Below are 21,299 nucleotides of genomic sequence, written 5' to 3'. Positions count from 1 at the left end.
GAGGAAAGTAAATGTACAAATTGCCAAGTTTGTAATAACAAAAACAGGTGGGAAGGCAAGTGGTGAGGATTACAAAGAACGTACAGAGGGATACATGCAGGTTAAGCGAATGGACAAAAGCTTGGGAAACTGAATATGAGGAGGAAATTGTGAGGTTGTGCAGTTTGGCAATAAGAATATATGAGGGGAATATTAGTTAAATGCAGAAAGATTGCAGAAAGTTACAAGACAGAGGGCTTTGGGAGTACTTGTGCATAAATCACAAAAACCTGGCATACAGGTTCAGTCGGTAATAGAGAGGGCAAATGAACTATGGGCTTTTATTTCAAAATGAATGGAGAATATAAAAAGGGAAGTCTTGCTAAATCTACTCAAGGTACCAGCTTAGCCAAATGACAGGTGGCATTCTGAACAGTTTTGGGCCCTTAATTGAATGAAAGATATAATGACATTGGAGGCATTCCACAAGGTTGATCCCAGGTATGGAGAGATTATTTTATGAGGTGAGGTTGAGTAGGTTGGGTCTGGATTCACTGGATTTTAGAAGAATGAAAGGTGACTTTATTAAAACACTCAGACTTTTAGGGACTTGAAACAGTGGATGCGAAAAGCTTATTTTCTGCTTCTGGGGCAGACGATGACCTGACAGCATAATATCTGAATAAGAGAATTGCCCCTTTAAGGCAGAGAGAAAGAAGAATTTCTTAAGGAAGTTAATTTGTAGAATTCTTTACCACAGAGGGGTCTTGAGGTTAGATCATTCAGTATATGCAAGGCTGAGATAGACAGTTTTATTTTAATCAGTAAGGGAATTAAGGGTAATGGGGAAAAGAGAACAAAGTGGAATTGAGGGTTATCAGATTTCATTAGAGTCAGAGATGTACAGCATGGAAACAGACCCTTCGGTCCAACCCGTACATGCTGACCAGATATCCCAACCCAATCTAGTCCCACCTGCCAGCACCCGGCCCATATCCCTCCAAACCCTTCCTATGCATATACCTATCCAAATGCCTCTTAAAATGTTGTAATTGTACCAGCCTCCACCACTTCCTCTGGCAGCTCATTCCATACATGTACCACCCTCTGAGTGAAAATGTTGCCCCGTAGGTTTCTTTTATATCTTTCCCCTCTCACCCAAAACCTATGCCCTCTAGTTCTGGACTCCCCGACCCCAGGTAAAAGACTTTGTCTATTTATCCTATCCATGCCCCGCATGATTTTGTAAACCTCTAAGGTCATACCTCAACCTCCGACACTCCAGGGAAAACAGCCCCAGCCTGTTCAGCCTCTCCCTATAGCTCAAATCCTCCAACCCTGGCAACATCCTTGGAAATCTTTTCTGTACCTTTTCAAGTTTCACAACATCTTTCCGATAGGAAGGAGACCAGAATTGCATGCAATATTCCAATAGTGGCCTAACCAATGTCTTGTACAGCCGCAACATGACCTACCAACTCCTGTACTCAATACTCTGACCAATAAAGGAAAGCATACCAAATGCCTTCTTCACTATCCTATCTACCTGTGACTCCACTTTCAAGGAGCTATGAACCTGCACTCCAAGGTCTCTTTGTTCAGCAACACTCCCTAGGATCTTCTAGAAGTGTATAAGTCCTGCTAAGATTTGCTTTCCCAAAATGCAGCACCTCACATTTTTCTGAATTAAACTCCATCTGCCACTCCTCAGCCCATTGACCCATCTGATCAAGATCCTGTTGTAATCTGAGGTAACCCTCTTCGCATTAAATCAGACTCTATGCTGAATGACAATGCTCCTACATCCTTATGGATAAACAATCCATTTTATTCTGTAGGCACAGGCAATATCAAAGTTTCCAAAGAATACAAGAACCTTTCAGTTCGGAATACTTTACTTACCCATGAATGAGCCACCAATATCGGTCTTGACAATGACACCCACTTAAATTCCCGTGAACAAACAAAAGAAGTTTCATCTTGTAAGCAACTTTTAGTAAACAAGGGAATGAGTAGATGAAAAGGAATGGGAGCGAAAAGCAGTGTAAGTTATTCTTTTTCAGCACATGGTCACTGAGAATTCTAGGATTTTGACCTAATGACATTGAAGGAACAGTGATAATTTTCAAATCAGGATCATGAGTGGCTTCGAGGAGAATTTGCAAGTAGTAGCGTTCCCTTGTATCTGCTGCTGTACACCATCTTGAGGGTAGTGCTCATGATTTGGAAGATGCTGTCTAAGGAGTCTGGGTGAATTTCTGCAGTGCATTCTGTAGATGGTACATACTGCTGCTACTGAGCGTCAGGGTTAGGGTTGAGGAGTAAGAGGAGAAAGTGGATGAAGCTGAATGAAGAGCAGCTACCCTTTGGGAAGAGGGCCTTGCTCTTCTTCCAAGGCCAATAGCAATAGATCCAGACTGCATTCGATGAACTGAGGGTCTGTACTGTCCTGGGTACCATGTCTCAATCTTCTATGTTTCATTTTGCTTTCCTTTGATGTAATAGAGACTTGGGCATGAACTGCAGATTCTCTTATCAGACAATTAGTAGCCTCAGTGATGGCTGTTCGGAGATATCTTTACAGTCTCACATTTCACCTCACCCAGCTCCACTCCTGTGCCCACTGGTCCCAAATGGACAGGCAGCCTGTCTTCTTTATGAGAATCTAAACTTAAATCAGCTTCCCACCAGATATGGGTTATAAAACAGACCCAGCTCCTGTTTGCCTCCTGGTGAAAATTATGTCTTTGCTTCCCCCCTTCACGGATGCTATCTGACCAGCTCTGCACTTCAAGCATTTTCAGCTTAAACTATACATGGAAATCATTGCAAACATAAAGGTAAGACAGAAGGGCAGATCAACTCAAAGATAGGCGCACATCAAGAGTAGAAATAGGTAAGAATCTAAGAGATGAAAAACATTGTTGGAGGAGGATATGAACCATATCAATCTACAGTTCGAGATTATTGCCAGGCAGGTGCAAAACTAATTGCACTGGAAATTTATACTGATTTATCATGAGCAACAGAAAGTCAATAGCTCTTAATTTCTCACTAACAAAGCAATATACATGAAGAAATTCAAACATGTATCCTGGATCTAGTGCAGAGCTTACATGTGCAGATGAAATAAAATATTCATTTACCATCCTTTCAAATGGGTCATCAGTTTGAGCTGCCGTATCCAGTAGCTCACTGTATTCCAGCTCTTCACAGAGGCGCTGCAGCGTGTTCACTGGTTCATTTAACTGAACTGGCATGGAAACTTTCGAAAGATCTTTCCCTATGTTATTCCTTAGAATATTCCACAAGCTTATGTTACTATTGGTTGGTCCGGGAGCAGGCAGGCATGATCTTCTTCTAACATTGTGACTTGTACCATTTTGAGCAGGACCTGTTTTATTTAAGTAAAAGAAACTTTGCTTAAGATAAAATTACAGTGATTGTTACAGTTTGCTTTGCACAGATAATTTAAGCACTCACTTTTCCTAAAGAATACCACTGGAGTAAGACGTACAGCAGTTAAACAGTGCAACATTAACTGAGCCATCAAATTTGATATAGTTTACAAATACATTGGGGGAAATGTTCATCCCATTCAATGGATAGGAAACAAACAGGATCAGACAGAATGCAAGGTTAACATTCTGCCCAACATTCTTCTCTGGTGGGCTGAACCTTACCTTTTTTGGCTAAGTCTGAGTTGCATGGAGTACCTTTTGAAGGGCTTGTCGCCAGATGTCCAGTGAGTTCTCTTGTCGCATCTTTTCCAAACTTGGCTCATTAATCACCTATCCTGTCTCAATGACATCCTCATGTCCAATTTTCACCCCATCTTACCATGCTTTTTTTCTGGAACAACTTGCCACTCAGCAGGTAGCCACTAAAACACAACCATCCCTTGCACCCATGCCACCATAATGCAGTTACACAAGTACTGGCATTTTGAAGCTGCCCTGCTCAGTCACAATGTCAGAAGATATCAGAGGAGGAGAAGATAGCATCACAATTTTCTGATATGGTCCTGGTGGACTTGGGCGTGCAAAGGAAGCCATTCCCTTCCTGGAGGACACTGCCAGCCTGGTGTGAAATTGATATCTGGGTCAGTGCCAACTCAACTGTGGAGGAATGGACAATGGTGCTATAAAAAAAAGGGTCAAGGACCATCTCTGCTCTGCCAAGGTAAGTGTCACATTCCTCTCTCTGCCAGCTTGCACTTAACTCCCACCAAGACATTCACTGTACCATCTCACTGCTGCCTTCAACACCTTCGCTCACTTACTCTTCCCCTCAACATCCCAAAACACTAACCCTTCTGTGCTGCTTCCTCAATTTTCAACACATCTAATCACTTTACCCCCACATGCACCATGAGCAACAAAATCCCAACTTCAATGAGAATTCACCCACCAACACTCCTGGCACACATTTGTATACAAAGTGAAAGCCGAAAGCAGAAAATATCCTGAATGATCTTACATGTGTTCTGAGCATTTGTTTCTGCGTCGGTGCTCAAGTTGTCCTCTGAAACATTGTCACTTATGTCACTGACATATGAATCATCATCTGAGGCCTACAACAAAAATAAAAACAAATTATTCACTCTTTTCAAAGCACCCAAAATCATATCCACCAAGATAGCAAGTATTGTTAATAATACAGGACAGAGTGATGCTGACAATATACACACAGGACATTAATCCAGCACTAGCAAACTTCTTACAATAACCGGTCATAGTTATGAGCAGAAAATCTCATTCATATACTAAAAAGGAAGCAGCAAATGAAGCCACACATATTCTTCTATAGAGAAGACAACAGGTCCAAAAGATCTCATGCAAAAAAGAAAATTTCCCATGAGCTTTTTACCCATCCTCATTTTCTGAGGTTTTTTTTTAAAAAGTTCTCTCAGGGAATCTAAGTGTGACTGGCTAAGCTAAGATTTATGGCTCCTCCCTTAACCTGCTCATGCCTGAATCACTGCAAGATAGCATCCAAGTTCAGTGGTAATAGGGAAGACAAATTATTTTAAAAGCAAATGGAGTCTAAAATTAGGGAGCTCTTACTAAAACACTACAAGACACTAGTTACACCACACCTGGAATACAGTCAATAATTTTGATGCATGATATACTAGCATTGGAAACAGTTCAGACAATATTCCCTCGTTGGATTCTATTTGTGGAGGGATTTTCTCGTGAGAGGAGGTTGAGTAGATTGGGCAGGTTGGGCCTGTACTTACTGGATTTTAGAAGAATGTCAGGAGACCTTATTGAAATATAAGATTGTCAGGGGCCTTGACAGGATAGATCCTGAGAGGTTGAATCCTCTTGTGGGGAGGTCGACGGCCAGCAGGCATAATTTTAGAGTAAGGCAGAGATGAGGAGGGTTTTTATTCTTTCTGAGGGTATTGAATCTCTGGGATTCTTTACTGCAGAGGGCTATTGAAGCTGGGTCATTAAGTGTACTCAAGGTTGTGATAGATTTTTAATCTGAAAGGATATCAAGGGTTATGGAGATAAAGCAAGATTACTTGTGGACAGAAATTGAGGAAGAGAAGGATCAAAGAAGGTACATGCCTCAAGTGCAGCTGATGTTGGGCACAATGAAGATTTGGCAACTTTAGCAATTCTCATTAAATTCCATGTGGCTGAACTGCATCAAGCATCCGATGTTATGACAATGAAAAAAACATGCATTCAGCACCTTTGACACTTTAGTTGACATATTAACAGTTCCCTCTCTTAAGGGACTGCCCTTCACACAGGTTTAATACTGTCATCATCCACCTTCTCAGAAAAACAAATCAGCTTTCCGCTCTTTCTACAGCATAAAATTGTTTTTATCCCAATACATTATCCATTCCTAATCACCTGTACATCAGGCTTTTCCATTGTGTTGGGCATAATCAAGATGTAATGTATTCTCAAATACCATCCAAACTAGGTACACTCCGAGCAAACCACACAGGCTTGTTTAAATTTGGAACATGTTGTTTCTTACGGTTACTGCATTCAAGAAAAGCTTTTACGGTTTCCTCAAATTCATACCATCCTTATTTTGAAACCAGAAAACCGAAAAAGAATACAAGCATTGCACCTTCAGAACTGCCACAGGTTCCATGACAAAAGTGAGAATATTTTTTATTGTTTTATTTTTTCAACTCACATGGACTAAACCCACCAATGACTACTGAAATATCAGTCGAGAATGGGAAGCCATGCTCAGGCCAGATCACACTCTGACAGCTGCTATGACCTTACAGCCCACAATACATCCTGAACCACTTGACAGGTCACAAGTGAATAACTTCCTCAGCAGCACACCAACCTCATTCTCTGATGAGCTTGCTGACAGCAAGACTTCCTGTGCATCAAAGAACTCACAGAGAGAGTCTGCTCGAGAAACCCTGCTTTCATTTGAGAGTTGATGGACCAGAGGATTTGTTGCTTGAGCAAGATCTTGCTGCTGCAGGAGAAGGAAAGAGAGAGTGAAATTATAATAACTGGATTCAAATACATCAGAAATTGGGAATAAAATTTAAAACTGCTTCTGTCTACATACATTAAAAATCCTGAAAATGAAAAACCATTCATAAATATCTTGTAGAGTAAGTTATTTTTAAAAACAGATCACACTTGAATTTAGAGCATCAAGAATGACATGCACAACATATTGCTAGCCACTGCAGCACTTGCTGCTGACAACAATGTAAATCAGTCATTAATTTACTATAAAATAATGCAATAGAAACACAAAATGCTGCAGATAATCAAATCTGGCAGGAACCCATATTTAGCAACTCCCCATGCATTTTGAATAGTGAAGGGGTCGCAGGTTTAATTCACGATTTGGGTCATAGGGTCTATTTCTGTGCTGTATGACTCTTTGGTCCAGCTTGATCATGCCGACCAGGTTTCCCAAACTAAACTAATTCCATTTGGCTGTGCTTGCTCCATATCCTTCTAAACCTTTAAGCTAACACCATAGTCAGGATTTCCACAGATAGCCTGGGACAGGTGTATAAAAGTTAGCCAAGTTTAATATGACTGATTGATATCCTGAAATGCTTCCTGCAAGGATCAATGGTAAAAAAAACAAATAATTAGTTAAACACAGGACATCTAGGCTCATGTAAAACTAATGAGTAAGGAGCAAAGACGACCAGAAATGAAGCTAAACAAAAGTCAGTGCATCCATAGAGGAGTATGGAAAAACTCTAAAGAAACATCCGACGTTATATATGCCATTATTAAATACTAAAGTAGCTAACTTTGCCCTAACTTTGCCCTAATATGTAGCCTTGCCCTAACAGTTATGGAGTATGTTTGCTTCAACAATGCAGCACTACTTAAAACAAAATCTACTTTATTCACAAATAAACAATCAAATAAAAATGCAATTATCACTAGTAAAACCATTACACTACTACGTTAATTAGACTTTTTGCCTTTTACAGCTAAAATTCCATTTGCAACATTTCACAACAACTTGTCAGGACTGAAAAGGTCAAAACTAATATAAAAGTAGACATCCAGTGTTGAATTTTTAAAAATAATTCAAAGGTATAGACAAGTTCTGTGAAGAATTGAAAACATGCTGAGTGCCCAATTCCAACTTTGTAATTGGTGTGTAAATATGCATTTATTTTGATTTAATTAATGAAATAATCTCTACTGAGAAAATACACTTAATTTTGAGCCAAACTGAAAGTAGCAGCATTTCAGAGGGTGCAAACAACAGATACAGAAATTCAAGTTTGTAAGAGAAACATGGACAAAGTGCCCTATCTTAACATAAAGCAAAGTATTATTGAAAGGTAGTCATTTCCAGAGGAGTTTAAAAATCTATTTAAGTGGTAGGTTGCTGACTTGTGAAGATTGTGACCCAGAATTTCAAATGCTAGAAAATTATTTCTGAAGTGTAGGTAGGAGTTGCCATGGCAACCCTGAGGAATCCCTATCACAGCAGACTCATAGGAATTGCCAAGAAATTGAAGATGTCACTTCGAAATTCCACTAAGCCTGGAACCCTCCAAAAGTAACCATTTAAATCAGAGAATTCACAAGGTTCTGTTGCGTTAACACATAATTACACATAAAAAGTTAGACTACAAAATACCTGCCCTAACTCACAAGTAACTAGCAAACTGGCCCCAACTCATCTCATGCGCACCCAACCACATCTTCCTTACACCCCTCATGCTGACCCAAACACCCTACCTCAGAACAGACATCCCAACATATCCTCTCCTCTACAGCCAAACCTGACATCACCATTCCCATCCATCCCAACCTACTCTAAACATACAATTACTTATCAACGACTCTTGTTAACTTGCACCTTGGCACTGTACCTATCTGGCATCCTATTCTCATTCTTATCCTAAGTACTTAGCATTTCAAAGCAGCTGTCAAGGTGGTTCTCTGTGAAACTGGATCTTTAAAATTTTAGAATACAGCAACTGACTACTGTGGAAAAATGGGTAGTGGTATGCCTTCCCCTGACTGCTTTAATGTTATGGAGGGATTTGTAAAAATGGAAGTACAATGTCACATTTCTGAAGGGGTCCTGATTCAAATATACTGTCAGAAATGAACAGCTTTTCTATTATGTAGAGACATGTTCCAGCAATTTGAGTACCAATCCTGTGAATATCCAGTACTGTGCTTACTAATGGCTGGGTTTCAAAGGAAAGGACACCTGTTAGAGAGTCTTTCTTTTTCTGTCAAATGATAAAATGTGTTACCTGAAATCAAATACGCTTTGATTTATACATGCTTAAAACCACCCTTCAAAAGCATAATGATTGCATTTCCAAGTAAATTAAATGTCTAATGATCAATAACAAATTATATGCCACATAGCTCATTACAAAATACTCGCACACATAAGTTGACAAGGTCACAAATGATTGACATAGACCCCTCGCATATTCATAAAAAGAAACGTTTTCTCTAAAGAGCAAGTCCACTGAATGAAATGCTCAGTAACGAAGCAGGAGAATCTCATTTTCTCTATGACCTTTTAGCAAAGTTTAATTTCCAAATTCATACTTATTGCATAAAAACCATCATATGTATTAAAATGATTTAATACAGAAAGAACACTGCTTACTTTGCATTGAAGTTTACAACATAACCTCAGTGCTCAAGGCAGGAAGCATTAGCGCCAAACTACTATTCCAGTCTCATTCCTCAACCACAAAGAGCTCTTCACTTGAAACCACTCAAGGATCAGAGCTCAGCCCTTGAACTTCTTTCAGGAGTTATTACATTTTAAAATATATACAGATAATATCCTGATGTTTAACACTATATGGTTCCAAAATTAATTATTTTAACTTTAAGACTCAGCTTTAATTCAGTCAAAACATGTGCAAATTGCTTCAGTATGACTTTTATTTACAGTAGCTGAACAAACTGAAAACAGTTCGAATTGTTTGAGTAAGAATCGTTCTGATTTTGTAAGTTGGATCTTTTGAAATTGCAGGGGTTTTTCTGCATGATAATTACATAAGCATATTCTATCCATCTCTATTCATCAAGCAAATTTGATAAGTAATTGTGCTAACTTTTATCTACTTAATTATGAAAGTATTTTATATTATGGGGTTTCAAGCTAAAAGGCTAAAAGCTAAAAAGCTAAAAGCCAATGGGTTTATTGGCTTAGATTTTCTTTTCCCAAAAGTGACAAGTGCTACAACAATGCTGTCACTCTGGTGATGGTACTTAGGTTAAATCGCTCAAGAGCTCCAGGTTCACACTCTAGGTGGCACATAATTGGTCAATGATTGTTAGCGAGTTCGTTAACTTAAAGATCCATAATCTTTCAAGCTACTCTCCAAAGGTTTGTACAAAATTTTACATGTACGAATTTACAGTTAAGTCAGCAAAGACTAAATTAGTAAACAGTTAACTTACAGCAGGTAAATCTAATGGAAGTGTTTAATTACAGAAAGTGTGTGTATGTAATAGTCATGGCTTAAAAACTCCAAATTCATATTAAAATCATTGCATTTCATCACTACCTATGTTTTAGGAGGTGGTCTTTGGCATATGTACCTTAAGATTGTGATTATGCCAAGACCTCAGAGAGTTAGGGAGGATCTTACCTAAACAAGTAAAACACACGTTGAAATGACTAGTTGTTTGTAATAGATGGTTGTTTGAGATAGATCTGTTGTAGCAGATATCCTTTAAGTGTTTAACATTTAACATTTATTCATTCATTCAGATGACGAGGGTATCACTTGCAAGGCCAGCCACATTAACCCAAATTGCCTTCAACATATTTATGTTGCTCATCCAGTTTAGTTTCTGGTCTTTGATGTTTTGGCATAGCAGGGAATTTGACAATAGTAATGTCACTAAATGTCAAAGAGTGGTGGTTAGACCCTCCCTCCTTCAAGTTGGTTATTGTCTCATACCAATGGGCAAGCATCATTTACACCACACATCAGCCCAAGCCTGGATATTGTGGAGGTTTTTAATCCATATAAGGACATGGATTGCTTTGCTATCAGAAGAAATCCAAATGGAACTAAATAGTGTGTGATCAATTAACATACTTATTTCAAACTTTGAGAATGGGCAAGCCTTTGATGAAGTAGGTGAAGACGGTCAGGCCTTATACACTGTCCTGCCTCCAGCAAACATAACAAAGTTCCTTTCTGCTAGGTATGGCTCCTGTCATTAGACAGCCATCTCACCCCACCCAAGCTCCAATTTCCATTAATTTTAATTATAGTACAGCTCCTCAAATCCAGACCCAGTCAAATGCTGCCTTGATGTCAAAAGCAATAACTCTAACCCACCCCGCTGGAACTAAGTTGCTGTGTCATCATTGGACTAAGGCTATAAATGTGGTCTGGAGCTGAGTGATCTGTGAAAAAACCAGCAGACAATCTGAAGAGTTTCTGCTGGTTAGTAGCACCAAGCACAGCACTGAAAGGCAATAATTTTCTGTGAACTGGATGTGTCATTTTCTAGTGGACAGGACATTTCTAGATAATTTTCATTAACCATGGCATCTATGATAATGTCAGACGTGTACACCTTTGATTTGATCTGCTGGCCGTGGAATTGCTACTGCATGCTGTTAGCATGAAATGTACATGTGTAGCAGCTTCACCAGGTTGGTAGCTCATGTCCAAGCATTGCTGGTAGTACTCCTGGCATGGTGACTTCATTCCTCATTGCAGCCGAGTCAATGGTCCTTGTTGACGACAATGGTACAGTGAGATAGCATGCAAGACGAGAAGGTTTCCAGGGGCATTCAATTCTGCTACTGATGGTCCACAGTGCTTCGTGGATGCCTGGGTCTGATCTGTTCAGAATTGATCCCATTTAGCCATAACGTAATGCCACACAGTACAGTGAAGGGTGTAAAGACAGCACTAAATTAATCAGGCCTGTTTTCCAGGTCATTATTTACAAATCATCTGTGCTTGCCAAGTTTGAAGTGGCAGTGATACACCATTACAGTTGGGCTGAGTGATTACTCTTGTGCTAGTGTTCTAACATCCATATTGCCTGTGGCCTCTTTGCACATAGAACTGATTGTCCCTCACATGATTCAGACAGACTGCTCCTCTTAAAGGCTCAATGTCTATTAAGGAGATTCTGTGAACCTACACTAATGTGTGTCAGAAAACAATTTGTTAATATAGTATTTCAAGGATGCTCTGCTGGCATAGAAGAGGGTTTTCCAGTTTTGTGGTGCCATATTGGAAGCTTCAGACTCCATCGTGGAGTCAAGGGGAATGACTGAATCCAAGATTCAGGTGAAAGCCCTGAGCTCAGACCAGAGCAAGTTCATGCACAAAGTGTGTTCTCATGGAAATGACCCAAAGAAACGCAATGATCTCACTGGATGCATACATTCTCATTTGGCAATAGATGTGGAATAAAAGCCAATAGAACTGTGTTTGCTGTAATTCAGAAACAAAAACAGAAGTTGCTGGAAAAGCTCAGCAGGTCTGGCAGCATCTGTGAAGAGAAATCAAAATCAATGTTTCGGGTCCATGATCCTGAGTTCTGGTGCCAGTTCTGAGGAAGGGTCACTGAAACCAAAACGCTCGCTTTGATTTATCTTCATAGATGTTGCCAGACCGTCTGTGCTTGCCCAGCAACTTCTGTTTTTGTCTCCAATAATACAGGTCTGATTTTTCAAAAGATGTTTTGGGGAATGTAGCACAAACAGCCAAATTTCTGGTATTGAGACTGGCTCTAATGCAACGAGGGGTACGTTGGCTTCCAAGAGATCAATTGTGTTAGGGGGAATTCTGTAGTCTGAGGAACAGACAGATGTTTCTGTGGCCAGCAGAGAAAAAGCAGAATGGTGTGTTGCTTCCCTGGTGCCAGGATCAAGGATGTCTCAGAGAGGGTGCAGAATGTTCTGACGGGGTAGAGGGGCCAGCAAGAGGTTATTGTCCACATTGGACCCAACGATATAGGAAAGGAAAAGGTTGAGATTCGGAGGGGAGATTACAGAGAGTTAGGCAGAAATCTAAAAAGGACGTCCTCAAGAGTAATAATAGCTGGATTACTCCCAGTGCTACAAGCTAGTGAGGGCAGGAATAGGAGGATAGAGTAGATGAATGCATGGCTGAGGAGCTGGTGTATGGGAGAAGGATTCACATTTTTGGATCATTGGAATCTCTTCTGGGGTAGAAGTCACCTGTACAAGAAGGACAGATTGCACCTAAGTTGGAAGGGGACTAATATACTGGCAGAGAAATTTGCTAGAACTGATCGGGAGGATTTAAACTAGTAAGGTGGGGTGGCGGGGGGGACCCAGGGAGATAGTGAGGAAAGAGATCAATCTGAGACTGGAACAGTTGAGAACAGAAGAGAGTCAAACTGTCAGGGCAGGCAGGGACAGGGTAGGACTAATAAAGTAAACTGCATTTATTTCAATGCAAGGGGCCTAACAAGGAAGGCAGTTGAACTCAGTGCACGATTAGGAACATGGGACTGGGATACCATAGCAATTACAGAAACACGGTTCAGGGAGCACTTGGGTCAGCAACCATAATTCTATTTGTTTTAAAAAAAATTATGGAAAAGGATAGACCAGATCTAAAAGTTGAACTTCTAAACTGGAGAAAGACCAATTTTGACGGTATTAGGCTAGAACTTTTGAAAGCTGATTGGGGGCAGATGTTTGCAGGTAAAAGGGACGGCTGGAAAATGGGAAGCCTTCAGAAATTAGATAACGAGAATCCAGAGAAAGTATATTCCTGTTAGGGTGAAAGGGAAGGCTGGTAGGTATTGGGAATACTGGATGACTAAAGAAATTGAGGTTTTCATTAAGAAAAAGAAGGAAGCATATTCAGGAATAGACAGGATAGATCGAGTGAATCCTTAGGAGGGTATAAAGGAAGTAGGAGTATACTTAAGAGGGAAATCAGGGGGCAAAAAGGGGACATGAGATAGCTTTGGAAAATAGTTAAGGAGAATCCAAAGGGTTTTTACAAATATATTAAGGACAAAAGGGTAACTTAGGGAGAGAATAGGGCACCTCAAACATCAGCAAGGTGGCCTTTGTGTGGAGCCACAGAAAATGGGGGAGATACTAAATGAATATTTTGCATCAGTATTTACTGTGGAAAAGTATATGAAAGATGTAGACTGTAGGGAAATAGATGGTGACATCTTGCAAAATGTCCAGATGACAGAGGAGGAAGTGCTGGATGTCTTGAAATGGGTAAAGGTGGATAAATCCCCAGGACCTGATCAGGTGTACACTAAACTCTATGGGAAGATAAAGAAGTGATTGCTGGGCCTCTTGCTGAGATATTTATATCATCGATAGTCACAGGTGAGGTGCCGGAAGATTGGAGATTGGCTAACGAGGTGCCACTGTTTAAGAAGGGTGGTAAAGGCAAGCCAGGGAACTATAGACTGGTGAGCCTGACCTCAGTGGTGGGCAAGTTGTTGGAGGGAATCCTGAGGGACAGGATGTATATGTATTTGGAAAGGCAAGGACTGATTAGGGATAGTCAACATGGCTTTGTGCGTGGCATGTCTCGATTGAGTTTTTTTGAAGAAGTAACAAAGAGGATTGATGAGGGCAGAGCAGTGGATGTGATCTATATGGACTTCAGTAAGGCGTTCGACAAGGTTCCCCATGGGAGACTGGTGAACAAGGTTAGATCTCATGGAATAAATGGAGAACTAGCCACTTGGATATAGAACAGGCTGAAAGGTAGAAGACAGAGGGTGGTGGTGGTGGTTTGTTTTTCAGACCGGAGGCCTGTGACCAGTGGAGTGCCACAAGGATTGGTGCTGGGTCCTCTACTCTTTTGTCATTTACATAAATGATTTGAATGCGAGCATAAGAGGTACAGTTAATAAGTTTGCAGGTGATACCAAAATTGGAGGTATAATGGACAGCGAAGAGGGTTACCTCAGATTACAACAGGATCTGCGCTGAGAACTGGCAGATGGAGTTTAATTCAGATAAAGGAGGTGCTGCATTTTGGGAAAGCAAATCTTAGCAGGATTTATACACTTAATGGTAAGGTCCTAGGGAGTGTTGCTGAACAAAGGGACCTTGGAGTGCAGGTTCATAGCTCCTTGAAAGTGGAGTCACAGGTAGATAGGATAGTGAAGAAGGCGTTTTGATATGCTTTCCTTTATTGATCAGAGTATTGAGTACAGGAGTTTAGAGGTCACGTTGCAGCTGTACAGGACATTGGTTAGGCTATTTAGATTACTTACAGTGTGGAAACAGGTCCTTCGGCCCAAGTCCACACTGACCTGCTGAAGCGTAACCCACCCAGTCTAATTCCCTAACACGATGGGGCAACTTAACATGGCCAATTCACCTAACCGGCACATTTTTTTTTGGACTGTGGGAGGAAACCGGAGCACCCGGAGGAAACCCACGCAGACACGGGGAGAATGTGCAAACTCCACACAGAGAGTTGCCTAAGGGGGGAATTGAACGCGGGTCTCTGGCGCTGTGAGGCAGCAATGCTAACCACTGTGCCACCGTGCCGCCCACAATTCGGGTCTCCTTCCTATCGGAAAGATGTTGTGAAACTTGAAAGGGTTCAGAAATGATTTACAAGGATGTTGCCAGGGTTGGAGGATTTGAGCTATACGGAGAGGCTGAACAGGCTGGGGCTATTTTGCCTGGAGCGTCGGAGGCTGAAGGGTGACCTTATAGAGGTTTACAAAATTATGAGGGGCATGGATAGTATAAATAGGCAATGTCTATTCCCTGGGGTGGGGGAGTCCAGAACCAGGGGGGGCATAGGTTTAGGGTGAGAGAGGAAAGATATAAAAGAGACCTACGGGGCAACTTTTTCACACACAGGGTGGTATGTGTATGGAATGAGCTGCCAGAGGATGTGGTGGAGGCTGGTACAATTGCAACATTTAAGAGGCATTTGGATGGGTATATGAATAGGAAGAGTTTAGACGGATATGGGCCGCGTGCTGGCAGGTGGGACTAGATTGGGTTGGGATATCTGGTCGGCATGGACGGGTTGGACTGAAGGGTCTGTTTCCATGCTGTACATCTCTATGACTCTACGACATATATTACAAATAAAATAATAGAAGGGATGGAGGGTGGAGTGTGAAGATTTGTCAGCGTGGGAATTATGCATCGTAAATTGGATATTTCTACTATTTTGTAAAGAGATTGGAGTCTTAAGGCAGATCTGTGTTCTGTTCAATGAAGGCCTTTTGTTTTCAATGCAATTTTTTTTGAGGGCTTACAGTGGATATAAAACAAGAAGAGACAGAAAAGGCAGCTGAGAGCATTTATTAGATGTTCCAATGTGGCCATAAGCCAAATGCAACAACCTGCAGATTCTCAATTATTCTACTCTGCTTACTACTCCTCATTTAATTACACAGGTCTGGAATTTGTGTTCTCTGTAACCACACCATGCTGCCTTGTCCTCACCACCAAGGATGGTATTGAAGCCCACACCATTAGTTCACATCAGTTTTATACTTAGCTTTGTTTGTGTGTGCATGAACAAGAACTTGTATTTGGGTCGCACCTTTAATAATTGGGGTGACCATCGTTCAAGGAGATAGATTCTCCACATCAGCATTCTCAATGCATCTAGCAGCATCAGCACCGAGGCCATGATCATCTGAAACCAAATCTGCCAGGCCGGATTTGTATTCAAATGCCTGAGTTCCGATGATCAAAGTAAATCTTCTCCGCCCAGCTAAAGGAAGGTACTCAAATGAGAGGACTCAAAGACTTTCTGAATGCTTCCCTCTCGAAATGCAACACAGAGGTCAACAAATGAGACTCTTGTTCAGAAGAAACTGAATTGGAGGAACCTACTGTTTGAAGGGATACCATTCTTTGATAACACCTGCAGGCAAGAGGAAATACTGAAAAAGAACTGAAGAAAGGAATGCCAACAATATTAAGGCCAAGGACCAATTCCACATCACAGAAATGCATACCAAAATGTGTGGTCAGAGGTGCAGCCTGAGGATCAGTCTTATCAGCCACACAAGGACTTCGAGAATCCAAGGTGGACAATCATACTGGCATGTTATCGATCACTAACATGGATTGAGGATTGGTTAACAGGCAGAAAGCAGAGAATAGAAATACAGAGGAACCTTGATTATCCAAAGACATGGGTGGGGAGTATTTCATTCGGTTAATCGTTTGCCCGATAACATAATTAGCCAAGCATCAGCACCTTGCGATCTTGTTCGGGTAATCTGAAATTCGAGTAATCGAATGCCGGATAATCGAGTTTCCTCTGTAAGTAGGTTGTCAGACTGAGACCAGGGATGTAGTCAGAAGGATCAGTGTTTGGATTCCAGCTGTTTATAATCTATATCAATGATTTGGATGTGGGACTGAATGGGCTCTTGTGGTGCAGCGATAGTGTCCCCATTTTTGAGCCAGAAGGGCCAGGTTCATGTCCCACCTGTTCCACCGATGTATAATAACTTCTCTGAACAGGCTGATCAGGAAAATACTGCGTATGTGGGACCAAGGAGGCTGTTGTGGTGCAGCGGTAGTGTCCCTAACCTGAGCCAGGAGACCTAGGTTCAAGTCCTATCTGATTCAGAAGTGTCTAATAACACCCCTGAACAGATTAGAAAATATTTCACTGGGAGCACCACATAGAACATTTCCATATTTGCATGATAATGCAAAACTTAGTTGGAATAGGAGGTGTGAGGAGAAAGCAAACAGACCAAGAGCATGGCAGATGGAATGTAATGTAGACAGGTATATGGTTACCACTCTGGTAAGAGGCATGAAGGTGCAGAATATTTCTTAAATTGTGAGAGATTGAAGGTGTTGATGTCCAAAGGGTGTCCTTGTTAATAAGTCACTGAAAGCTACCACGCAAGGTTAATAAGAATTCAGAAGGTTAATTGTATTCTTGCAAATGGCTCTCAGGACAGGAATGAAGTTGTGTTGCTTCAATCATGTCACTGGATATGAATATTTTCTGACAAGATTTTGATGGTCGGGTTTCTTATTTCTGTATATTGTTAGAAGGTGTATTGTAATATGGAGGATGAAATGGAAAGGGACACAGTGGGGACTGGCAAATCCAACGTGGGCTGGTCAAGTTGTTTGAGGTGGAACTGGAGACTCACAATTCACTGTCAATTGTTTCAGCTACCCAAGATCCAGGATGCCTCCTTCTGGACTTCTCTTCTCTTCCTCCTCAGTGAGCTAAGCCTCGCTACTTTCTTTAACCTATTCTCTAGTGCTGTTGCAAACATCGGAGCAATAAAAAGGCTCTACCCGACACAAGTCGTCAGTCACCTGTCATGCATTGCACCTAATGTTAAAGCAGTACAAAGGAATTCTAGAAAATCCAAGTCAGGAGCGGTTACTGAAAACCTACCTCACCTGCAACTTGTATAGTGCCCCTTTAGTTTACTCAGCTTCAGTGTCCTTCTTGAACCTGTACAGTTGATCTTTGGGGAATCGATGTACGAATGTCTGGGCTGAAATTTCATCATTAAAGTTTCCATTCCTGACTTTGCATCATCAGTTCAGCTGTATGGCTTGAGGATCAAATGACTCTGAAACCTGATGGCAATGCACCTGTGCATGCTACCCTCCTGCCCTCTTAAGACATGGAAAACACACATGGTGCCACTACAATCTTTAGCCCTTTGTCCCAACAGGCAGTGCCTGATGACCATTGACTAATACAGACATGATATAAGCATCTATGACAAGTTGACCTGACAAAGCCTTAGTTGAGGTGTAACTGGAATATTATGTGCCGTTTTGGTCCTTTTGCATAACAGACGATAAATGCCACGAAGTCCAAAGTAGGCTGTCTAGAATGCTTAAAGTCTCAGAGTTCTTGCAGATTAAGACCAGCTTGCCAACCAATCAGCAACTATTTATTTATTGGTTTAAATTGTTCTCCTCATTTGGAATTCTTGCCTTTTATTCTGATGACGATGTAAAAATGTTTCAAGGGAATTCAGCCAGGCTGGGTGAATGAGCAAGAACATGACGAATGAAATACTGTGAAAAACATGAAGTTACCTCCTTTGGTAGGAAAAACAGCAATACAGAGTACTTCTTACGTGGTGAGAAATTGGGAAGCTTTATGTTGAAAAAGGGACTTGCATAACATTGTTCATAAGTCACTGAAAGCTAACTTGGTGCAGTAAGGAATTAGGAAGTGAAGTGGGACATTGGCCTTTATCCCAGAGAAATTACATAAATGAGTAAAATAAGTAGAACTGCAATTGTAAGGAGCCTCAGTGCGATTGCGTCTGGAGTGTGGTATACAGTTTTAGTTAACTTAACCAAGGAAGAACATGCTTGCCACAGAGGGAGTGCACCGGGCTGATCTCTGAGATGGCAGATTGTTTCATCAGATATTGACAAGACCGAGCCTATATTGATCTCATTGAAGCATACACATATCTTACAGGACTTAGATGTAGGCAACCTGCAGAAGACGCTAGAACCAGGGGTCAGTCTCAGAAAGAAAGATCAGACATCAGAGATTGAGGAGAGAAGGCATTTCTTCATTCAGATGGTAAATCTTTGGAATTCCCTGTCTCAGAATCTGTGAAGGATCAGTCAATGAGTGTGTTCAAGACAAAGATTGATATTAAAAGATATCGAGGAATATGATGATAGAAGAAAATGGCATTTTAGAAGATTTAGGAGATAAGCTATGATTTGCCTTATTTAGGTGGCCTTGTAGTTGGCTAGAAACATGTCTAGTGCAAGAAAATATCAAGTCAGCTGATTTGAATTCCACCACCTAAATGTAGACCTAAACCAGGTCAGTATGCATCCTGCAACACGTATACTTTGAATACAGATCAAACTTACTCTGCTAATGAATATTTGATTAAACTTGGATAATATTGATCTCTGTGTACTATAAAAACATACCTCTGTTGTTTCTTTTTCAGTCTTCTAAACTCAGAAAATTAAGTCAAATCAATAATTAGTAATTACTGTGGCATAAAACTGGGAATTCATTCATGAAAATACATTAATTAAAAGCACAACTTCACCGATTTCTTTTCTAACCATTTGGAACAGTATTTGCTATGACGTCTGTAGTGGGCCAGGACTCAAAAGGTGGGAGAACAGCAATAAAGAATAGAGAAAAACTTTAGCATTATAATGAAATCCTTTGGTATTACTCTGATTTTCACTACAGGATATAATGGTGCCAAAATAAAAATCATGAAACATGCCTTAATGACTACCATCTGGTGGCTCTGACATCCATCACTGTGATGTGCTTCGAGAGGTTAGTAATGGCACACATCATCCAGCCTCCCAAATAGCCTTGATTCAGTACAAGTCGCCTCAATAGGTGACAATAGGCCCACTGCAAATGCCATCTCCCTGACCCTACACTCATCCTTGAAACATATGGCCAACAAGGACACCAAAATCAGACTTCTTTTTAATGACTTCAGCACCACAATTCCAAACAAACTCATCTCCAAACTTCAAAACTTAGGACTCTGCTCCCACCATTGCAACTGGATCCTGGACTTCTTGACCCGCAGACCACAAACAGTAAGATCAGACTATACCTCCTCCACAATGATCCTCAACACCAGTGCCTCGCAAGGCAACATACCCAGCCCCTTACACATTCACAACTGTGTGGCCAAATTCACCTTGAACTTCATTTACAAATTTGCTGATAACACCATGGTAGTGAGTCAGATCTCAAACAACAATGAGACAGGGTATAGGAAAGAGATGGCCATCCTAATGGCATGTGGTAAGGACAACAATCTCTCCCTCAAATGTCAGCAAAACAAGAGCTAGTCATCAACTTTAGGAGCGGATTGGTGGACATGCCCTTACCTGCATCAGTGTTACTGAGATGGTCGACAGCTTTAGGTTCTTAGGAGTAAATCTCACCCAAAACCTATTCTGGTCCACCCACACTGATGCTATAATCAAGAAAGCACATCAATACTTCTACTTCCTCGAAAGGCTAAGGAAATTCAGCATGTCCACAATGATGCTTCCGAATTTTTTTTTAAACAGATGCATCAAAGAAAGCGTCCTAGCTGGATCCATCACAGCTTGGTATGGCAATTGATCTCCCCAAGGCCAAAAGAAATTAGAGTCATGAATACAGTCCACCCCATCACAAAAACCAGCCTTCCACCCACTGACTCTGTCTACATTTCCCATTGCTTCTGCAAACATGCCAATATAGTCAAAAATCCCTCCCACCCATTACACACTCTTCCCTGAGGCAGAAAATATGGAGGTTTGAAAAGAATGCACCAACAGATTTAAGAATAGTTCTTGGCCACTGTTATCAGACTTATGAATTAACCTCTTATGTTAGTGATGATCCTTCTGTGCACCTTCTCTGTACCACTATATTCTGCATTCTGTTCTACTATACCCTGAATGTACTTAGGTTTCTGGTTCACCTGCAAAACAATACTTTTCACTGTGTCACAGTACATGCAATAATAAATCAAATCAAATCATTAAGCTTGGTTATTCCCTATTATTTCCTTATATTAAGGTGGAAGGCTTTAGTGTTACATCGATCCTGAGAGTTCTCAACGATGACATTTAAGATTTTTTTTTTGGCGGTGGGGGGGGGGAGAAAAGAGTTGTTGGAACCAGACCAAGTGCTATCCAAACTGGTGATCGAGACAGAAGACACACACATGATACATTCAGCTGTGACAGCAGATGAAGGCTGTAGGCCGAGGGTGATCCCTAGTTGTTGATGTTTCCTTGCCATGGGAAATGGGTCTCCTTTCTACCGAGGACCTTGTGTTTACTGATGTGCAACAGTATTCCCGCATTAAAGGAAGTTCTGCACAAGG

The 21,299-nt window shown here is 41.0% G+C and overlaps 1 protein-coding gene across 5 annotated transcripts in view; it reads right to left on the bottom strand.

The window, feature by feature from the left end:
- The window catches only part of osbpl3b (oxysterol binding protein-like 3b), a 209,749-nt gene that overhangs the window by 53,276 nt on the left and 135,174 nt on the right, over nucleotides 1-21,299 (bottom strand). For all 5 annotated transcript variants that reach the window (XM_072575110.1, XM_072575109.1, XM_072575108.1 and 2 more), the window contains 3 exons: nucleotides 6,310-6,447; nucleotides 4,459-4,552; nucleotides 3,126-3,373 (listed from right to left, as the gene is read on the bottom strand). In XM_072575110.1, coding sequence (XP_072431211.1) covers nucleotides 3,126-3,373; nucleotides 4,459-4,552; nucleotides 6,310-6,447 — 480 coding nt within the window. The remainder of the gene's footprint in view (nucleotides 1-3,125; nucleotides 3,374-4,458; nucleotides 4,553-6,309; nucleotides 6,448-21,299) is intronic.

Source organism: Chiloscyllium punctatum, chromosome 8, assembly GCF_047496795.1.
Source record: "Chiloscyllium punctatum isolate Juve2018m chromosome 8, sChiPun1.3, whole genome shotgun sequence".
Lineage (NCBI taxonomy): Eukaryota > Metazoa > Chordata > Chondrichthyes > Orectolobiformes > Hemiscylliidae > Chiloscyllium > Chiloscyllium punctatum.
Note: the sequence above shows the minus strand (reverse complement) of the source record. Positions and strands in the feature narration are given on the sequence as shown.